The sequence below is a fragment of the Tauraco erythrolophus genome, chromosome 9 (genome assembly GCF_009769465.1).
Source record: "Tauraco erythrolophus isolate bTauEry1 chromosome 9, bTauEry1.pri, whole genome shotgun sequence".
Classification (NCBI taxonomy): Eukaryota; Metazoa; Chordata; class Aves; order Musophagiformes; family Musophagidae; genus Tauraco; species Tauraco erythrolophus.
Genome location: NC_141473.1, coordinates 37,192,294 through 37,211,233, shown reverse-complemented (window position 1 = coordinate 37,211,233; position 18,940 = coordinate 37,192,294). Strand labels below are relative to the sequence as shown.

Genomic DNA, 18,940 nt, shown 5'->3' with positions numbered 1-18,940 from the left:
GCCACGCGCACCGCCTCATCGGCAGCGAAGGGCGGCAGCGGCCGCGGCGCGGGGCTCGCGCGTCATCGCGCGGCGACCGCCCGCGCATGCGCAGAACCCCCAGCACGGCGGCGGCCCCGCCCCGGCCCGGCCCCTCCGCCCCAGGGCTGAGCCCATCAACAAAGACGACCCAGATGTTAGTGAGAATACAGCTGTTTTAATAATTCAAAGAGCAGCTCGGCGTGTTCCCCGTTTATTATACATGGTTGCACAATTTGAGGCTGGTTAAGTACAATCGAGTTTTCAAAACCTCTCTTCAGAGTCATTTCCAGATTACAACATGCAAGTGACCATGGAAATATTTGGCTTTTCACGTTACTCTTTAAACTTCTGAACAGGCACTTACATGAGGGAGTTAAATTCGCTCTCATTCAAAGATATCCGCGTTAGAAGTATCCTAGCGTAAAGTACGCAGAGTCTCTGTCTGCTTTATCAAAGTGCCGCAGCAATAAAACAGTTCTTACAGAAATATAATTCGATTATTCACTTACTCATAAAGTAAGGTTACCAATGACACTTGCACCGGAGTTACGAGTTCCTGGTTTAAAGGCCAAGTGAACTACAAGCGCAAGTAGCCTTCTGCCCAGCAGGCTCCGTTCGTGCCCAAGCCACACGTCTCGTAACAGACGACGTGCTCAGTTGGGGACAGATGAAGGCTAAACTCCTTTAAGCTATTTCTTCCAACGCTAAATGCGTATGAGATGATTAGGACAAACGATCTGCTGTGCCAGACAAACTTCTAACAGTTTTAAGGCTTGCCTGGCTTCAAAATACCTTTCCAGAAGACCACAAAAAGCTTGTTTGCCCTCCTAACAGGTCCAGATGGACTAGGAGGAGGATGTCCTTTAAGGACATTTTTTCTCCTCACTGTCTTGACAGGAGAGGCAGACTGTTAAGACAGTGGAAGCATGAAGCCAGGAGAAAACACATAGTTCCATGTATTTGCAAAATAATCAATGTTACCAGTATTTATTTCATCAATAAGAGATAATTAACGTTCAAATACTTGACCCACTCACCACCTGAGGGTCAAATCATGACAACATCCCTACAGTCACTAGTTACTGGGCAACGAACCTCCAAATGTCAGGAGGGACTCACACGAAAGGCTCAGAAAAGTATGGGAGAGAAAGAATTGGAGAAGGGACAGCAAAGATGCTTCCTAACATTCTTTGCTACTGAGAGATTCAAAGCTTTAGAAACCTTGATAAGGTGTCTGAAGGCTCCACAGTTATCATAGTCATAGTGCATACACATGCAGTTGCAGTTAAACCCTGTCTAACATAGTAATTAGAAGTCTCAGGACAAATTCACCATGAACCTCGATTTTTAGTGTGATTTAGTCAATTGTGTCTTACTGTAGTTTTGAAACAACAACAAAAAAATGCAAATAAGCAACATTGGAAAGAAACATGCAATGAACAACAGGAGAGATGGGAAATGCTTTAGTCTACATGGTACAGGTGATCAGCAAAAATCAACATATACCAGCCTACCATGCATGGAAATAACTAGATTTAAGCTTTTGCATATCCAAGTGCATATAATATTATCAAACAAAAGTAAATGTGCAGTATAAAATAGTAGCTTAAGAAAGTTCCAGTGTTTGAGAAAGCACTTTATTTTAAATGTATATACATACTTGAATGTTTAACTGAAGAATGTTTTAGTAGTATGGTAAAAGCAGCACTGCAAGACGAAGGAAGACAGTTGTGATGGTAATTTTGGCCTTCTTTTCCCACAGGCTGCTGCCATCTTTAACCTGCTGAAGCATCGCAAAGTTTTTCACCTTATACCAGTTCACATTTCAGGTTGCTCAGCAGATGCTAGTGATTCTGGAGATTCAAATCGCTGGTGAAAGTTTGTTCGTTGTTTCCTCAGCTTCTCAGGAGCTTTCCTCCATAGAATTATTTCCTATTTGAGGAAGCAAACACTTTTGAAACCACCATTTACCACTAAGCCAGCAGCATCAAGTATCTTAAGTTCCTGGTAGGTAAAAACGTTTTGGAAAGAAAAAAAAAAACAACCAAAAATCCCCACCCAAAACCCCAAAAAACTCTGCATCCCCATTACTTACAGAACACTACAGTACATATGGAAAGTAACAGAAAGACAACACCATTAAGTTTACATATTTAGTTCATGCCTGAACACTGACCTTTATCAATCTTGAGCAGTACCGTCTTCCTTAATAATCCTACTCCCAACTTTGATAGTTACAAATAGATGTTTTTCTTCCCTTTCTCAAAATCCAAAGCCCATCATAGCCACTGTATGCTCCAGTTACCTTTTGTTTTCCATACCTAATTATACTGCCTTGTGTGTTCTTTAAAAGGAAGATTCTGATCTAATCCACATAGCTTCATTCCAGTGACCCTTTCACTATTCTGTTCCTCAGAAAGACCTCAACTTTTGTCACATTCTCAGTCAAAAGTCTTAGCCCTTTATTACAATTTTGAACCCGGGGTAATGCTGGGAAGGGAAATTTATCTGCAGTAGTTTAAGCAAGCAAGCAAATCAATGCACCTGTAGCTCATTTTACCCACAAAGTGTTTTGTCTGGATATTCACAGTGCAAGGTGGTTCTATAGCACTGAGCATCCTATCCTTGCTGAAATAGTATCCATCATCCCCCTTGGCTCCTTTTTGCAAGCTAACATTTTCTATAGAGCTCCAACACACTCACCAGCAGAAGTGCTTATGCCACACATGAAGCACAGGTGGCTTCTAATGTGCTGAAAGTTCAAAGTAGCATGTACAACAGGCCAGATAATGCAACGAGATTCCTATAGACCATACCTGCTGTTTGAAGTACCGTCTGTCTTCTTCATCCACAAGCACGAGATTTAAGAAGTACCTCACTGAAAACTTTTTGTTCACATCCCTCATAGTTGGAGTTGGGTCATAGCCTGCTAAGAACAGTCTTATAGGAATTGATTCACCTTAAAAAAAGAAAGTTTCAATTAGTTCCTTAAAACTGGATGTCATTAATCCAGTTTCAGAAGACATGCAAAATCAAGGCAGTTTCCCAAACACTGTCTGTGCCCCTTCCTTGGTTAACGAAAAAAAAAAAAAAACACATAGCAAAAAACATCACAAACATAACACTGAGCACAGAGGTAAGTATGAAATCAAAAGTGGGAACATTTTCTCAGTGGAAGCATCGTAGTCAGGCGAGACAAAAGGATGAGTATCTTGAACTTTCTAGACCTGGTCTACACCACGGAGTCACGTTTGAACCAAAACAATAAAAAGATCAGTCATAGAATTTCCAATAGTAAACAAGGGTAAGAATTACTAGGATCCCAAGTTAAATGCCCCAAGTCAAGAAAAACATCTGCTTTGAATAGGAAAATCCACTATCATCTCAGCAACCTGTGAAGTGTTGTTTCTCTAAGAAAAATTTGTGCAAGTCATCTCTTCTCTTCCAGATTTTTTTTTTTAAATACAGTTTTAAACTCAAAATGCTTACCCTTTGAAACAGGCACTGTTATTTACCTTTAACTGGTGCACCATCCATTATCTCATACTTTGCGATGGTTTCAGTCTCCGTTGTGGTACTGGGTCCTGGCAAAACAAGGTTTCGCTGAGAGCGCACACACTTCAGTTTTAAATGTTTACAAAGCTTTATCACAGCAATTTCTACTCTGCAGCATCTAAATTACACAACCCTGCTTTTTTTGCCTTGCTAAAGCGAGCAAAACCCTCTCCCACGCAGAGCACCTATTTCTTGCTCTCTCCTCCCCATGCTGTCACAAAAGAGGCAGTAGCCAGAGCTTCAAAGGAGCCCTGAGTACGCAGGCTTTAAATAAGAGACAAGCACACAGGGCAGGACGTGTGAAACAGTTCCATTTGGTGGGCAGTGCTAACGACTGATATTACTAGGTCATGATCAGACTGGAAACTTGAAGGGTTATCACAAGAACCACCTTTCTCCAGAGCCTCAGATGAAGAAACAAGAGCACCTAACCTAGCTGGAAGAGCCAACAATAAAGTAGAGCTTTCTGCCCATCCTCTATTGCTACGGAGGCTTTCTCATTCTCCATGTGATCAGCTCACTAGGGCCCCAGACACTGGGGAATGAAGTCATGAGCCACAGCCTCTTACTGCCCTCCTGGTTTCAGGGTGTACAAGCCTGATTTTCAATAATCAAGCTGTCTCTGCTTCAAAGCCTCTTGATATTTCCATTTTATCAGTTTTAGGCTGACTGAAAACGACATGTTTCTAGATCATGAGAGATTCATGCTAATCTTTACCAAGCCCACTTTACCAGCTAACCTCTGCAGAGGCAAGGGCGTCTTCAGGATGCATTTTACACCTTTTCTCTTCTTCATTATCTATCAAGGTTGATTAAGCTGCTGCATATTTATGACCAAGTTCCATTTACAATGGTTCACATTTATGAAGCTAGCCCAACAGTCACAAGCCCAGAATAATGCTACAGACTGACGATCTTGACTACTAAGTATGACTATCAAAGCACAAAATGCAAATGGCAGTCAAACACCAGTGAGAAACAAGCACATGGAGCACTGGTTTAGCCAAAGCTGCAAGTATTGACTTCACTCTCCAGGTCTGCATAAGGCTCAACTGGGATACAAGCTGTCATTTCTTTTGGACTTTGTTTCTCTTACCAATTCCAGTAATCTCTTTTTTGATCAGCTGCAACTCCATGTGCTGAATTTTTATTCTCACTAAGAGGAAATAAATTTTTCCAACAATCACATCCTTTAAGTGATACCTGTAAGAGAACAGAATGGGGGTTTTCACTAAAGAATAAACACAACTTTTACACTTTCTTGAATACAAGCCATATAGGTAGTTACCTTATCTGCCTGTTAACTACTTAGAGCTTACTTCCCCAGTGAGCTAAGCATCTCAGCCAGACCAGTGCAATTAGCACCTTTCCATCATTGCAATATTAGTAAAGGAAGTACTATAGCTATATTGAAAAAGCATAAATGCAGAAATCAAGTCTTAAATATTTGCTAGTGACCTTCCTAGTACTGAAGGCAGAACAGACAAGTATTCCTCAAAAAAGGCCATAGTGTAATTAACCAAACAGCTCAAAACAATAATCATTGAAAACGTTGCTTTACATTTTAAGTCTCCAGATGCCAGGTTGTTCATCAAATATTACATACTCTACCTTTTTATCCCGAGATACTTAGTTCAGTACGTTTTGTTCTAAGTGACACTTACTTTGACTTATTGTATTCAAACTCTATATGAAGACAGTCTTCAATGCCTACTTCCATTTTAATGGAGTTGTTTACATCTGGGTACGTAGCAAGTTGGTGAACAATCAGATCGTATTCTTTCACCAAGTCTGACAGCCGTCTCACTATTGTCACTTTTAGAAAATACCTAGGAAGAAAGCCACGAAGTTAGCCGTAATTATTCAGAATCTTGTAAATGAAAGTCCCTATGTTCTGAAGTACAGATGTTCTTTGAAAGACATCAGTACATTCTCTTAAGACTAGGCAGAAAAAGAGCAAGACACCAAAGTACAAGACAAAACACTTACAGGTAGAAATGTGAGGGTGTTTCGTTTGGTTGCGGTGTTTTGGTTTTTTGTGGTGGGTGTTTTTTTGTTGTTTTCAAAGGAGAGACATGAATTGTCTTCACTTGACTGAACTGAAAGAATTTTATCTCTACAAACAACACTGAGCAATTCCAAATAAAGCAGAAAAGGCTACATTACAACACCATCTCAACAACTCCAATCAGGGCACACTAGCTACTCACTGTTATACGTCTAATTTGAAATCCAAAAGGAGAAAGAGGGGAGAAGGGGCAACGTAATAGCTAAATTATGAATTTGCCACAGGAGAGGAAGGGAGAGAAGGCTTAACAGTTACAAACCTCAGCCTGACGTTGGCACCAATGTAGGATTCGTATGGCTTCTCAACCTGCATGAATTCAAAGTCATAGCTTCTGCTTTGAGTCAGTTCTCCAGGTAAGGCCAGTTCTTTAACTAAGTTTACAAATTCATGGGTATTGCTTTTGTCATTGAAGAGTTCTAAAGTTGAGGAAGTGAAGGAAAATATGTTTCAGTGTTTATTTTTAGCAAACAAAACTATATCTAATTTGGCAGGAGCAGGTGGGAGAGGACAATATAAGCAATTAATGTGATTTAGGCTACATGTATTTCACCAAATGTTTTATCCAGTTTTTCAAAGTTATCTTCAGTTTCAGTAATCTACAGTAAGCACTCCTAAAGAGCTAACTGCAATGAACAGAACACATATTTCAAGCTTCACTAGCATGCCATCTTTTTTTAATGACAGTTTAGCTAGCTTTAATAAGTACTTCTTGTCTTGCATTCTCTGTAACTACCATTGCCTGATTTTGGCTTCCAGCACTTTTTGCTGAGGGGACAAAAATCTAAGCAACATGAAGACTGGCTCATTTAGGACAGGTCACTGATCCCAACTGGTCTCCTGCAGATTAACAACACCTATCGAATGTTTTATTATTACTACTAGCTACAATCAAATGGCTTACTATGACCACTGGTCTAAGTCCGTAATTTGGAAACAAGTTCTTAATACATAAGCATAGACACACTTTCACAACAACAGCATCTCCTATCCCCAGACCAGTGTCACTATTATTCATCACGAGATCTATGTCATGCAATCCTCACCAAGATAAAAACTTACGAAGTTAGAAAAAATTAACATTACCATAAAAAATGCAAACACTTTAGTATATAAAAACAAGCTTCTGAACAATTCACAACTGAAAATATAAGCTAAAACATTAGCAGTAGTTGGTTTCACAGACTGAAGCTTTTCAGAAGAGAAAAAACAAACTAAACACACCAACTCCACGTTTATCATTACCAATTTGATAGAAACTGCCACTAACTAGTAACTGCTTATTTTCTAATATGACAAATTATCTAAGGTGTACTTTGTTTGCTACAACAAGCATTTATATAATACAACGCTTATTCACTGTTGCATTCCCAATACTTTTTGGGCCAGTCAGAAAAGTTGTACTCTGAAGAGTTGGTTTAAAATATGTCTTCTGACATTCAGCTGAAGCTAGTCTCCAAGTAGTGCGGAGACAGATCACACTACTGGGATGCTGTTTGTATTACTATACTGAAACTGGAAAGGATGCAAGAAAACATGGACAAGTACAAAAAGCAGCAGCTTAAACCACTTCTGCATAACTCTGAGGACTTCTAAACAATACCACAACAGAAAGCCCCAGAAACACAAAATTCAAGAAAGACTAAATCAAATTAAAGTCGTTTAGATAATAAAACTTATATAGCAGAGTAGATGAAGAACAGCCTGTACAGCTATTAGAAGACAACAGACTAAATGAAGCTGACACACGTAAGCTCTATTTTTCCCTGCCTCTGAATGCCTCATTCCCATCACACTGCTGCTTTATTCTGAAAGTTTGCTTTTACTGCCCCACTGATCAAAACTTCAAAGCATAAAGCAGCAGGCATCAGAACTCAGTTATATCTGCTACATAACCGTTCACACACAGGGTACTGGGGCCTACTGACTGATCAGAAACAGAGAATTTATGAAATTCCAATCGAAATCAATTGTTTGAGGCTGAAACTTGAAGAACTGCTTCCAAGGGGGACAATCATGCAAACAGCCCTCTAACAGAGGGGGAAGGAATTTTAGCATCAGCCTAAAGGTGCAGGGAGATTACCTCGACTGGTAAGAAGTTAGATGTGATCCAGATTCTTCATAGTTCAAGTCTAAGCAGACTTAGATACAGTCGTAAGAAAATTTTTAATGTCAATGCCATAACATCTTGCTAAAAAGCACAGAGAACCTCTGAAGCATCAATACTGGCTTATGTTAACAGTATAAAACCAGGTTTTAGAAAACCAACCACCAAAGAATTTTTCTATGTTTCTTCTCTTCCAAAGTCAGAATTAAAGACCATAAATTTAGTTTTCAGAAATCTTAATCAAACTTTTAATCAGTCAGAGACAGAAAGAATACTCACCATCCCAGTTCTCCCTTGCATGTACGTATCTTCCCTCCCAATGACTTTCTGACTGGCACAAATTAGTACATCACTTGCATTAAATTGAGGAGGATATAATCCTCCTTTGGCACTTGTCACCCACTAACCTGATCAGGTTGCAATGTTTAAGCCAAACTGCTGACAGTCACAATGGTCAAGCTCCATAAATCATGTGCACCTAACATCCCCTTTATAGCTTAAACTCACCGATTTGTCCTACAAATTCAATTCTAATTCCTTGGTGCTCTAGTCTCTTCCCATGCTGCTTGAAGGAGACGTTCACCTACCAAGGCAAAATAAAGAAGAACAGTTAGATTTTTTCAACACTTTCACTCTAATACATGATCTCAGTAAAAAGGAAAACATATTACTAAATGCCCATGAAAACTGAGACCTCTTCTCAATAACACTACCTGAGCTTAAAGAGAACTAAACCAAACAGCTGATTATGAAATTAAGCATTACCAAGGCAACATTAAAGCATCTAAGAAAAATCTAATCATCCACAAAACTGAATTTAGTAACTAAGCTTGAAACTTTCAAGTCCTAAAATTAAGAATCCAAGCCAGAGCTTAAGCAGAGTTCACATAAGCCAGTCATGACCCTCTTGCCACCTCTGAAGGCAGAGAGCTTCAAAGCATCTTCTGACAGTCACATTTGGAAGTCCAAAAAAGAAGTGCCACGACATGCATTCCTTCCAAGTTAGGTGAACTCAAGTCTCTTCCTCAGCAGATAGTTAAGTATTGGTGTTAGAGAAGTCAATGAAAAACAACAGAGACTGAAACCTACTATTGAGATCTTCATTTGTGAATTTGATGCACACAGATAGACCTCACATCACAAGAAAAGATTCCACAAGGTTACTTTCTATGGAAGCATGTAAATATTAAGCATATACCATGTTTTCTCACAAGGTAGTGATGACCTTAAAATCCGGTACATCGTCGATATCTGAGCAGGAAGTAAACCACTCGAATAATCTTTGTGGTGAAAAGGAGGAGAGAAGTAGAGGGAAGTTGTCCAATAAATTACTGCTTTTCTAGACCTCCTCATCCCATTGTGATTGTGTTAGCCAAAACTCATCAGGCACCAATCAGGCATTGCTGATACAAGTGAGAACTGCTCAGACCAGTGAACATGCAAAAGCTAGTTCCCCCAGTTTCCTGAGTTTGAGGCCCATCTTGTGACAGTTTCACATCCCTCAAAGGATCTTTCTAGAGAACCAAGATCTTCGCATGGAAACATATCTTAAGTGCAGGAAGATGCCGAGTGAAAGTAGGTCAGTCAAGATCGAAGGAGGTATTCAGAAGTCGATCTCAGAACCCAATACTCAGCTCGAGTTTTTTGTAGGAAACATGCAGAGAATGAGATCGGCTCCAGTAAAACGAGAGTAACGGCAGGGAGTTCCTAGGTCCGATACTGAAAGTAGAGAAATCCCTCTGGCAATCTCAACTTTGTTTCTTTTTTCTAACAAGAAAGTCTTATCGGCTCAGCAGTCAGCTGAACTTCAGATGTTGCTCCTCTGATGCAATTCCAGAAATCACTTCAGAGCACGAAATGTAAGGCTTAGCTTTGGGGTATGGCTGCGCCAGCCAAAACCTACTGTTACACATGTGGCGTTGTAGATTTTGGAGTTCAAGGGGAAGCAGAGGGATCCAATTTGGAATGGTTTTCTTGTCAGCAGCAACAATAGGATTGCACGTAGTTGCACAAAAAGCTTATTCATAAATAGAAGACGACCGGAAACAAATACACAGCTACTATTCAAAACGTTCAGTTTTATCAGTTGCCTCCAAGACAATGATTAAAAAGCTCATATATAGGAAAACACTATTTCCTCTTCAAATACCAACACAAGCTGAAATTGCATCTCTTACTTATATAAGTTCTTCATTTACCTTTCTATCTGCATTTGCATGTCAGAATCAGTACAGTAACTAATAGCCATTTTTAAAAAAAAGTTTACCTTTCCCGAAACAGATTCTCCATCATAGAAGAGAAAATGCTTTTCCACTTTACCATCTTCTGTTTTGATTTCTGCTGTTTTTCGTGTTTCAGCATCATTAAGAATAACATCAATCTCACAAACAGGACCGAAAAAGCCTCCAAGAAAACTCTGGAATGACAAGAATTGGATAAGTTACTATACAGTGGACACTTCATTTTAAATGTGGTATTTACTTGCAGCTGTACACTATGGATTGGGGAAAAACATTTGTGCTTCCGTGAAGTTACAAAGCCATTACGAATTAGAGACCCAAGAAACAGCGACAACAAAAGACCGCTGTTTATCTAACAAATAATTGAAATCAAGTTAGTAACAAGCAGTGACAGCTCTTACAAAATATGACGTTTATAAAAAAGTACACAGTGTAATTACCATTATTATTACTGCTACACTAAACTACTAACAAATAGTTAAATGTTACTGTTGCAAATACAACTTTGACAACTTTGATTTCTGTCACTGCAAAGTTTCTCATCACTAATTTCACTTCAAAAAAATTAAGCATTTTTAAACCACACTTCAAAAACAAAAATCTTGGTAACAAATTTATTCCATCTGGCTTAGGATTTCAGATATTACGCCAAAATTGCTTTATGCACACTACAACTCACTGCATAAACAGCAGTAACAAGGACGATTAGAAGTAAGAGGAATAATAGATTAGAGTGAAAAGAAACAACAACAGGGAATACAATACAAGGCCTAAAGCATCCCCCGGGTTGGCAAAGGGGAACAGGGACTCCTTATTTGCTGCCTCCTCCTACGCCCCATGGTTCTTTCAGCAAGTGAAGAGAGCACTAGCAAGTTCAAGAGGCAGCGGTTCTTCAATCTACGTGAGCTACACGACTCTGCCATCAGAAAGAGTGGATGTTGCCAAGTTTACCCATAATACTGCTCCAGGCACCAATCCACTACGAGCAATGAATGTTTGCCCTCGCCTTACAACAGCATTCCCTAGGCACGCACTTTTGACTAGCACCAAACACAAGGAACGAGGACAGACCACCCTTTGACCTTGCACAAACATTTCTTACACGTTAACGACTCTATGGGAAACTCAGCAAGATTAGAACAAAACACCACATTTTCTCCTAAGAACTAGGCACTAATCTGCTTTGATATACTAAAGCAGACAAGGCTTCACTAATTCTGTGTGATTCTGGGGTTTTTTGGAGGCATTACACTATGTTCTACAATGAGAGCACCCACTTCAACTAGATGAATTCAGTATACACGAAACAGTCATTCTCACTTCACCAGTTTAATCTCGAAAATTGAGTAAGAACATATTTCAAGACCTTCTTGGGACTTGAAATTTGAAAGGTAGCGTTAATAATAAAAAGTCTAGAAGAAAGTTTGCTCTGATTGCTGCTGCCTAGCAGTAGGAACATTGAGTGACTTTTTGCTTACCCCAAAAAGTCAAGCAAAAGCATGGTGCAATTTTGAGCCGTACAACAGTGATTCACAAATACTAAACTGACTCTGTACTTGTTCAGATAGCAAGTAGCTCTACTTCAATCCACAAAGATGCCTATAACTAACTGAAACCTAGTTATCCTTTCTCAAAGGAAAGCAGAAGCAGATGACCAACAAGGTGGTCAAATTAAGACTGAATGGTCTTCCAAGTCTCTGTCAAGCACATAATGACATTAATTGCTGAAACAAGAAATAAAACTACTTTTTTTTAAATGACTGCACACTAGAGCCATTCTAGATTTTTGGCTCCTGGGGAAGGAAAAGAGAGAAAGAGCAAAGTTTCAACAAGAATTCCAAATCTTTAGACTATTGTAAACTGTTACACAGATTAATTTTGGGCGTAAGCATATTTTTTTCCTCAGAAATTCTGCATTCGTTTTCCAGATGTGCATCTCCAGATGAGTCTCACACTATTTTCCTCCCAGGCAAACAAGGAAGCACGTTACCTGCAGGCAAACATTACAGAAGATGGTCTCACAGTGCCTTCCGAATTATGTAGCTGTACCATCACTTAAAACTCAGCCAGAACACTGGTAATATCTCACTTCTCAGGACACTGCATATGAATATTTCAGCTGTACCCCTTACAGATTAGCTATGATGTCATCCAGAGGGGACAAGAACATAGGGAATAAGGAAATCAACAGCTGGTATCTCCTCTAGTTGCTATTGAAGATACTGCTGTGGGGAAACTATGCGAAACAAGAAGTATTTTAAGAAGCCATCATATATCTTACTATGTGACAGCTCAAGAAAATTAAGACAGAGAACTAAAGTTTTCAGAAGCTGGCCAAACGCTAGGCTATATTCTTGTTTTCATGGAAAAGACAAATGCTGAAGATTTTGCTACATCAGGGCTGAACACAGACTGATGTCAGTGTACTAAAGACTTGCAGAGCTCCCAGCAGCTGATAAGCGGTGCAGAAACTCCAGCCTCAGCTTCACTCGGAGCCCTAAAAAGCTTTTGCACGTCCAACAGAGGCAGAGACATGTTAAAGAATCCACACACTTCAGAAACCCAAAGCGCACTGCTGCGGCAGATTCTTTAAAACACGTATTTTTCGAAATCTATACATCACAGCACACCAAGCACTTTGCCCGGGCCAAGCCGGCTAAGCACAACGTGGCCGCTGTTTCACCGGCTCTGAAAGATTATCACCAACCGCTGTCATTTTAAGCGCTGCCTTACGGGACTGCTGAAAGATCTACTGATGTTTCCAGGACTATCAGGTGCACTTTTCCCAAAGCCTCTCCGACAGCAGCTACGTGGGAAAAACGGAAGCCGTTTCACGACTAAAACTTCGTATTGGCGAGGGCAGATGCGCGCAGAGGAGCAGCAAGGGAACACCCCGACCCTCCGTGAATTACGCCGAAAACATCCCAAACCTTCGCATCTCGCCACCTCGCCCCAGTGCTGGCTCGCCAGCTCTCCCCCGAGCCCGTCGCGCAGCGGCCGCGGCCACCTCCCTCCGCGGGGCGAACACCCCCCCCCCCCCCGCGGTGTGGGGCGGCCGCCGCCGGGCCCGGCCGGCGCTCAGGGCGAGGGGAGCTGCGGGAAGCGGCGCGGCCGCGTGACGCAGGCCGGGGAGAGGGCGGCCGGGCGGGCGGGGCGCGAAGAGGGGTACCGCCGGCGGTACTGGAGGACAACTCGCGCCCGGCGGGGCGGCCCTCGGAGCCACAGGTGGGGAGGAAGGAAGGGAGGGAAGGAAGGAAAGGAGGGAGGAAGGGAGGCACAGCCCGATCCAGGCCAGGCCGCCGCCTCAGGAGGCGGGGGAGCCGCAGCCGGCGGGTAACGGCGCGGTACCAGCCCGCGTAACGGCGCGGCAGCGGCCGCCCCGCCGCCACTCACCATGGTGCGTGCGCCTCCGCGGCCGACTCCCGCCCCGCGCCACACCGACACCAGCACCAGCCGCCCCGGCCCGCGCCCCTGTCATGTGACCTTACAGCCCGCCGGACCACGCCCCCCTGCCCCCCGCAGCACGTGACCGCCCCCCCCCGCCCCGCTTCCTCCGCCTTCCCGCCGCCGCCGCCCGCCCCGCGCCCGCCGAGGGCCGGCGGCGTCGAGGCCGTGACGGCGCATGCGCGGCGCGGCGGGAGGGCGCCGCCTAACGGCGGGGAGGGGGGTGAACATCGCTGACAGGAACTAACGGTCGCGGTCCCCAAAGGTTGGGCCGCGTTTCGTTCTCCTCAGGGAAACGCGAGCCAGGAGCCGCTCGGGCGGGTTGTACGAGATCAGCTGAGCTCTGTTAAGGCGCGGGTGGCTGCCGCCACAGAAAGGTTTTTAATTTATTACCCCTGGGGCACGGTAACAGCCGCACTGATCAGGCCGGGCCCGTGAAACCTCTTCCCCTTCGCTGAGATGGCTGCCCCACCCGCAAAAACCAAGGAGCGAGTTCAGACCAAATTACAATTTTTCGTGAGTGACAGCGATAAAGATCTTAAGGCAGAGTTTTTATTAATTTGGAGTTGTTTAAAACCGCCTCACGGCCATCACGTCAGGTCAGGCACCGGGAGGCAAGAGAGGCCGCTGCTGTCACGAGGGGGCCAATGTCTCCAGCCCTACAGGAGAAAATTCTCCTCCGTTAGTTTTTTCTTCAGCTTGCCGCCTGGCAGGCCCATGAGGCGGACGGACAGCTTTGCCTTGGAGAAGCTGTCACCGTCACCAAGCCCTGACCCAGAGGCTGGCTCTGCTTCCACTCTGGCGTCAGACCCGGAGCCAGACTCCTCATCTGAGAGCGGGAATATGTCACCCAGCTCCTGGTATCTCTTCATCCTGAAATGCAGAGTGGCAACTAGTTTATTCCCAATTTATTGTTTTGCGTACTGTCTCTTAAGGGAACACGCTGAAGCCTCATGTTCCCATGAGTGAGCCACGTTATGACAGGACCATCAAGAAGGGAATACCACACATTTTTGGGTGCCAGCATTAATGACAAATGTGCAGCACATGATGAACTTACAGGAACGGGTCTGCCATGGGAGGAAGGATCCTGTTGGCTTCGCCAGCGGGCATGTCAAACCAGGGCCCCGTCTCTTCGATGCAGTTCGCAGACCAGGCATAGGGCTGGCACCTCACTCTCTTGTACCTTGCCTTCTGCACCGGAGCACCTAATTGAATCAGCTGTGCATTATTCACCGGGACCGGGATGTTATTCACCAGGACCTATTAACTTTATGAGCACCTAGTAAAGCTTAAAGGAGCGGAAGAAGGTAATTTGTGTGGCCCAGATTGCTCAACTGCCAAAAAGTGAATTAACCTTGCAGACTCTTTTTTTAAATGGCTACTGATATCTCTAAGTGACATCCCTGCTATCAGAGACATCAGACGTATCTCGCACACGGCACCAGGAAGTCCATGGGAATTAGAAATTGAAACCCTGTGGGAAACCACCGCCTCACACTGACATGACAGCAGGGCTCATCCCTGCCTTGGGGCACAGCATATCCCTAGGGCACCCGCGGGCTTGGCCACCTTCAGCTCTCCCTGAAGCTGGTGGAGGTATCTCAAGGTCTCTGGAGGACAAGCCACTCCAGGGAAGAGCTGGCTCCTTTGCCTTCCCTTTCTCTGTTGGCTCCAGCGAGGGTCAGGGCTGCCCCTGCTTCAGCTTTGCATGTCTCAGCTCAGCCCCTTCAAGTTCGATGGGATGAGCTTTGGTGGGGAGGCCGGAAACTCAAGGTGTGCCAAGAGCCGCCTGCTGCAGGAGCAGATTTGGAGATTACGTAGGCTCTCAGAGCGCATCGCTGGAGTAGAGACAGTTCGGGCGTCTCCTAGACACAGTGCGGGGTTATGGAAACCCACAGTTTCAGTTCTGCCGCCCCCCAGGTGCCTGATAGGGGCTGTCACTGAAAAGCGAGTCTTCAAAAAATACCAAAAGGAGAAAATAACAATCGCCAAGTAACGATAAAAACAGCGGAATTTTGTCCTTCGTTTCACGTAAGTTAATTTGTTATGAAGCCTCCTGGCGCATTCTCCCCCTGTTGGCACTTTATCTATTTTTTCTCGGTTTCTTGGGACTATCTTTCTGTAATTACACTTCTCTATTGCCCTATATATTTCCATAATGTGCTAAATGACTTTCAGCTACCTCCTACACTTCTCTGTAAGAGAAAAAAGATCTCATGGGTGTAATTTCCTGCTTCTTTTACAGTGTAATCCTTTTTCATACTTACTTTCTTCTCTTAGCGTATTATTAGGAAAGTTTTTAATAATAACAGTGGCAACAAAACAAGTGACTGCAGCTGAATAATTTGCAAATAAACAATGCACAAAAAGCAGGCCATAGTCTCTCAAAGATCAGCCTCCGAGTGGTAGATACATAACAAAAACCCATCACCATCACAGCCTTGGTTTGGGGACCAATTACACTGGGACACGAGAGGGGACAAAACCACTTCTCTCTTGCAAGAAACAAATCCACATAGTACATGTCACCATGAATCAACATTTCCTTTTAGTTGTTTTAGTGCTGCGTGTTGCAATTTCTCCGCACCGAATAAACCGTTTAATTTCCTCATACTTACAACTGGTTTCCTTTCCTGCCCCCCAGAAAGTAGACCGTAGTGGTTATGACATGGGAACTGTTACATACTTTGTAACTACATAACTGAATAACAGCATGTAACCAGACCACAATGAAAGGGCCAGTTCAAAAAATATATATTGAAATATATGTCTTGAAAATATACCCACATACAGCAACTTATTTCATGAAGTCTTTTTCTCATAGGGGCTGGGTAATGGACACAGAAAAAGTGTTCACTAGCAAAAGCACCTTTTCTTACCATTCCCCCTTCAGAAACCAAAATGTTAGCAAAACAGGTTTTCTGAGTAGAGCTCATTACCCCTAGAACAAGGTCAGTTTGAAAAATTCAGAGGCTGCCTACTTGGCCTACACTGCATAGCCCAGCAAGAGGATTACCGAAAGAACAACCGCCCCGTTTTACCTTGTGCTGTGTATCCCACAAAGAGGATTAAACAAACAGCCAGGAAAATCCTCCCGTTACATCTGATAAGGAGCTGCATTTTGGCCGGTATCCCCCCGCTCGCCACCAGCCTTCACCACGGCTTCACACTTCAGAAATACAACAGGGCGAGGAGATCGACTTTTAGAAAAGGTTTCCAAAACCTCAGACCCAGCCCATAACCTGCGTCACTGCTTCCTGATTGACGGGAGTGAGACATCTACAAAAAAGCCCAGTGCTCTGGCCTCCCAGCCTTCATCATTCCAAAACAAAAATAAGCCCTGCTGCCTTCGTCTCCGTTTACCCAAGAAGAGCAAACTTGGTTCCAACCAGCCCGACGGAAGGTGTGCGCTGACGGCAGCTTGTGGTCTAGGTGTGCATCCCGCCCAGCACCTCTGGATGCTCAGAGGGCTCCAGAGCATTTGCTGTTTCCTCTTAAAAGAAAAGTCAGTGCTTCGTGCCCCCCGACTTCCAGTTGACTGCGTTTTGGCACTGGCAGCAATTTTCCCTGCCTCAAGCCTGTGTCAGTCCACCGGGAGGGTTAGGAGCTGAATGCTTGCAGTCGGTGCAAGTTTCACTGCCTGGGAAACAATCTTTTTCCACAAAAGTAAATTATCTCTGGAATCTCATGACAGCTTTGAGATTTTTTTCTTTTTTTTTGGAAGCAGAATCTTACATACAGCAGAAGTGAAAAAAAAAAAAGTATTAATTTAGAGAATATAGTCTGGTAGAAATGTGCCGGCTCCTTTCCAAAAGGGCACAGCGGATTTGCTCGTCCAGGTCATCGCCGTGTGATGTGAGCGCCTCCGGGAGCGTGGTGAAGGGTTTGGGCAGCACGTGGCTCTGCAAGAAAGCTGTCTGGACAGCCATGAAAGCCCTTTTCAGGTAGTTACGTGGCAGGTGCCTTTCAGCTAGCTCATAGGTTTTGCTTGCTCTTTCATCGGGATTCAATCAGGCTTGACTTCACTTTAGAATAAATTATGTACAATAAGGTTATCTAAGTGGTGGGGCTTTTTCTTAGTCATACCATTAGCTGTCGGATTAACTGGGCTGCCGACACGTGGGCCTAACGTGCTGCCAGCACCTTCAGTGATGCTGCGGCTGGCAGTGCGAGTTGTCTGTGGTAAATCTATTTTTACACGGCGGAAAGTCCACGGAGGCCCCCGACAGGGATCTGAGCTGAGCGGCGACTTTCCCTGGGCCACGGCGTTCTACCAAAACCCCACATGTGGCAGAGGAGACCCCTCCAGCAGCTCCCCTCTCCGGGCTGGGATTTACCGCTGGACCGAGGGGTCGAGCTGCGCGTTTGGCATCGGTGCAATTTGTTATGAACCAACACACACGTGTTTTTTTCCGGCAGGGGAAAAACAGGAGACTCAAACCAAACAGGTGCGGAAGGACTTGCATGCAGTGGTTGTTCCTACCAGCCTCTTTTCTACTTTGTATTTTTAGCACCAACTCTTTTTTCTTCTTTTTTTTTTTTAAGGCGGTGCTCAGCATCAATAGGAAGCCAGGCCAACACGTGTAGGGAGGCGATCAGCCTCCGACCACTGAAGGCTGCGGAAACTGTTCCTGCAGTAACACCTCTCATTCTCCACTGGTCACGGGCATGCGCCAACCTCTTCCACATCCCTCCAACGTAAGCAAACAACTCCCCTGCACAGGGCTAAGCACCCCTCTGATGGCTATTTCTACCCTTCACACTAGCCCAGAGCTTTTTCCAGCCCAGCACTGGAAGCCCCACAAAATGTGGCCAAAGTGGTGGCCACCAGCCGGCATGGTCGGGACGGGCTGGGGATCCTGCAGGAGCAGGGGGAGCTGCCAGGGGTAGGCGGGAGTTGCAAAATCTCTGTATATGGAAGGGCATCTCACAGAGCCAAGTTATCTGCCTCATCCATCAGCTGATGGGGTGCTTGTAGCGCTGGCAGTTTTGCCACACGTTTTTGTTATTCTGTGTCAGCGGCGCACCTCAGGAAGTGAGATTGCTTTACAATTGGTAACCACGGGAAGACCAAAGCAAATTTTCCACTCTCCTGTCTCATGTTATGCCTGCATAATGGGGGCCAGAAACCCACGGGGAGCTTCAGTCTGTGCCCATCTCCTGTCCTGCTGCGCTCCACCGGTGCCTGCGCAATGCTGCGCTCGGCAAACAAAGAGCTTTCCGCCTTCCTAAGAACGTGGAAGCGGTACTGGAGACCCAGATTTGAAGTAAGCTGGGATGTGCAACTCTGAAGAGTAAAGCATGCCCTTTGTGGAGTGTCATGGGATGCCTGAGGAACACTGTACAATTATTTACCTCTCTGTAAACCACTCAGGACATAAAATGCAAATAATCGGCACAAATAAAAAAAATCTCATCTGGAGCTAGAGCCTCAAATTGCTGAAAGTTAACACACATTTTCTTTTCTTAAATAGAGAACAGCACACGAGCTATACTATATTGGAA

At 44.1% G+C, this 18,940-nt stretch overlaps 2 protein-coding genes across 2 annotated transcripts; both read right to left on the bottom strand.

The window, feature by feature from the left end:
* Nucleotides 1-186: 186 nt before the first annotated feature.
* Nucleotides 187-12,717, bottom strand: VPS26A (VPS26 retromer complex component A). Its single transcript, XM_086616351.1, has 9 exons — nt 12,696-12,717; nt 10,015-10,164; nt 8,256-8,331; nt 5,904-6,060; nt 5,241-5,405; nt 4,673-4,779; nt 3,537-3,605; nt 2,838-2,980; nt 187-1,953 (listed from the first exon to the last, which is right to left on the bottom strand). The coding sequence occupies exons 1-9, from the start codon at nt 12,702-12,704 to the stop codon at nt 1,840-1,842; spliced, it is 990 nt and encodes a 329-aa protein (XP_086472477.1). The 5' UTR covers nt 12,705-12,717; the 3' UTR covers nt 187-1,839.
* A 1,247-nt stretch (nt 12,718-13,964) lies between these two features.
* SRGN (serglycin) lies at nt 13,965-16,648 on the bottom strand. Its single transcript, XM_086616843.1, has 3 exons — nt 16,477-16,648; nt 14,493-14,640; nt 13,965-14,305 (listed from the first exon to the last, which is right to left on the bottom strand). The coding sequence occupies exons 1-3, from the start codon at nt 16,553-16,555 to the stop codon at nt 14,092-14,094; spliced, it is 441 nt and encodes a 146-aa protein (XP_086472969.1). The 5' UTR covers nt 16,556-16,648; the 3' UTR covers nt 13,965-14,091.
* Between the last annotated feature and the right edge of the window lie 2,292 nt (nt 16,649-18,940).

Bases quoted from the DNA above. Each gene is read 5' to 3' on its own strand.
- VPS26A (XM_086616351.1), bottom strand. The intron at 5,406-5,903 runs GTTTGTAACTGT...CTTTCTTCCTAG, and splicing joins GGTGCCAACGTCAGGCTGAG to GTATTTTCTAAAAGTGACAA. The intron at 3,606-4,672 runs GTAAGAGAAACA...TTGTTTTGCCAG, and splicing joins AAAAGAGATTACTGGAATTG to GACCCAGTACCACAACGGAG.
- SRGN (XM_086616843.1), bottom strand. From the start codon at position 16,555: ATGCAGCTCCTTATCAGATGTAACGGGAGGATTTTCCTGGCTGTTTGT. The intron at 14,641-16,476 runs GTAAAACGGGGC...TGATTCAATTAG, and splicing joins TGTGGGATACACAGCACAAG to GTGCTCCGGTGCAGAAGGCA. The intron at 14,306-14,492 runs GTAAGTTCATCA...TCTGCATTTCAG, and splicing joins CCCATGGCAGACCCGTTCCT to GATGAAGAGATACCAGGAGC.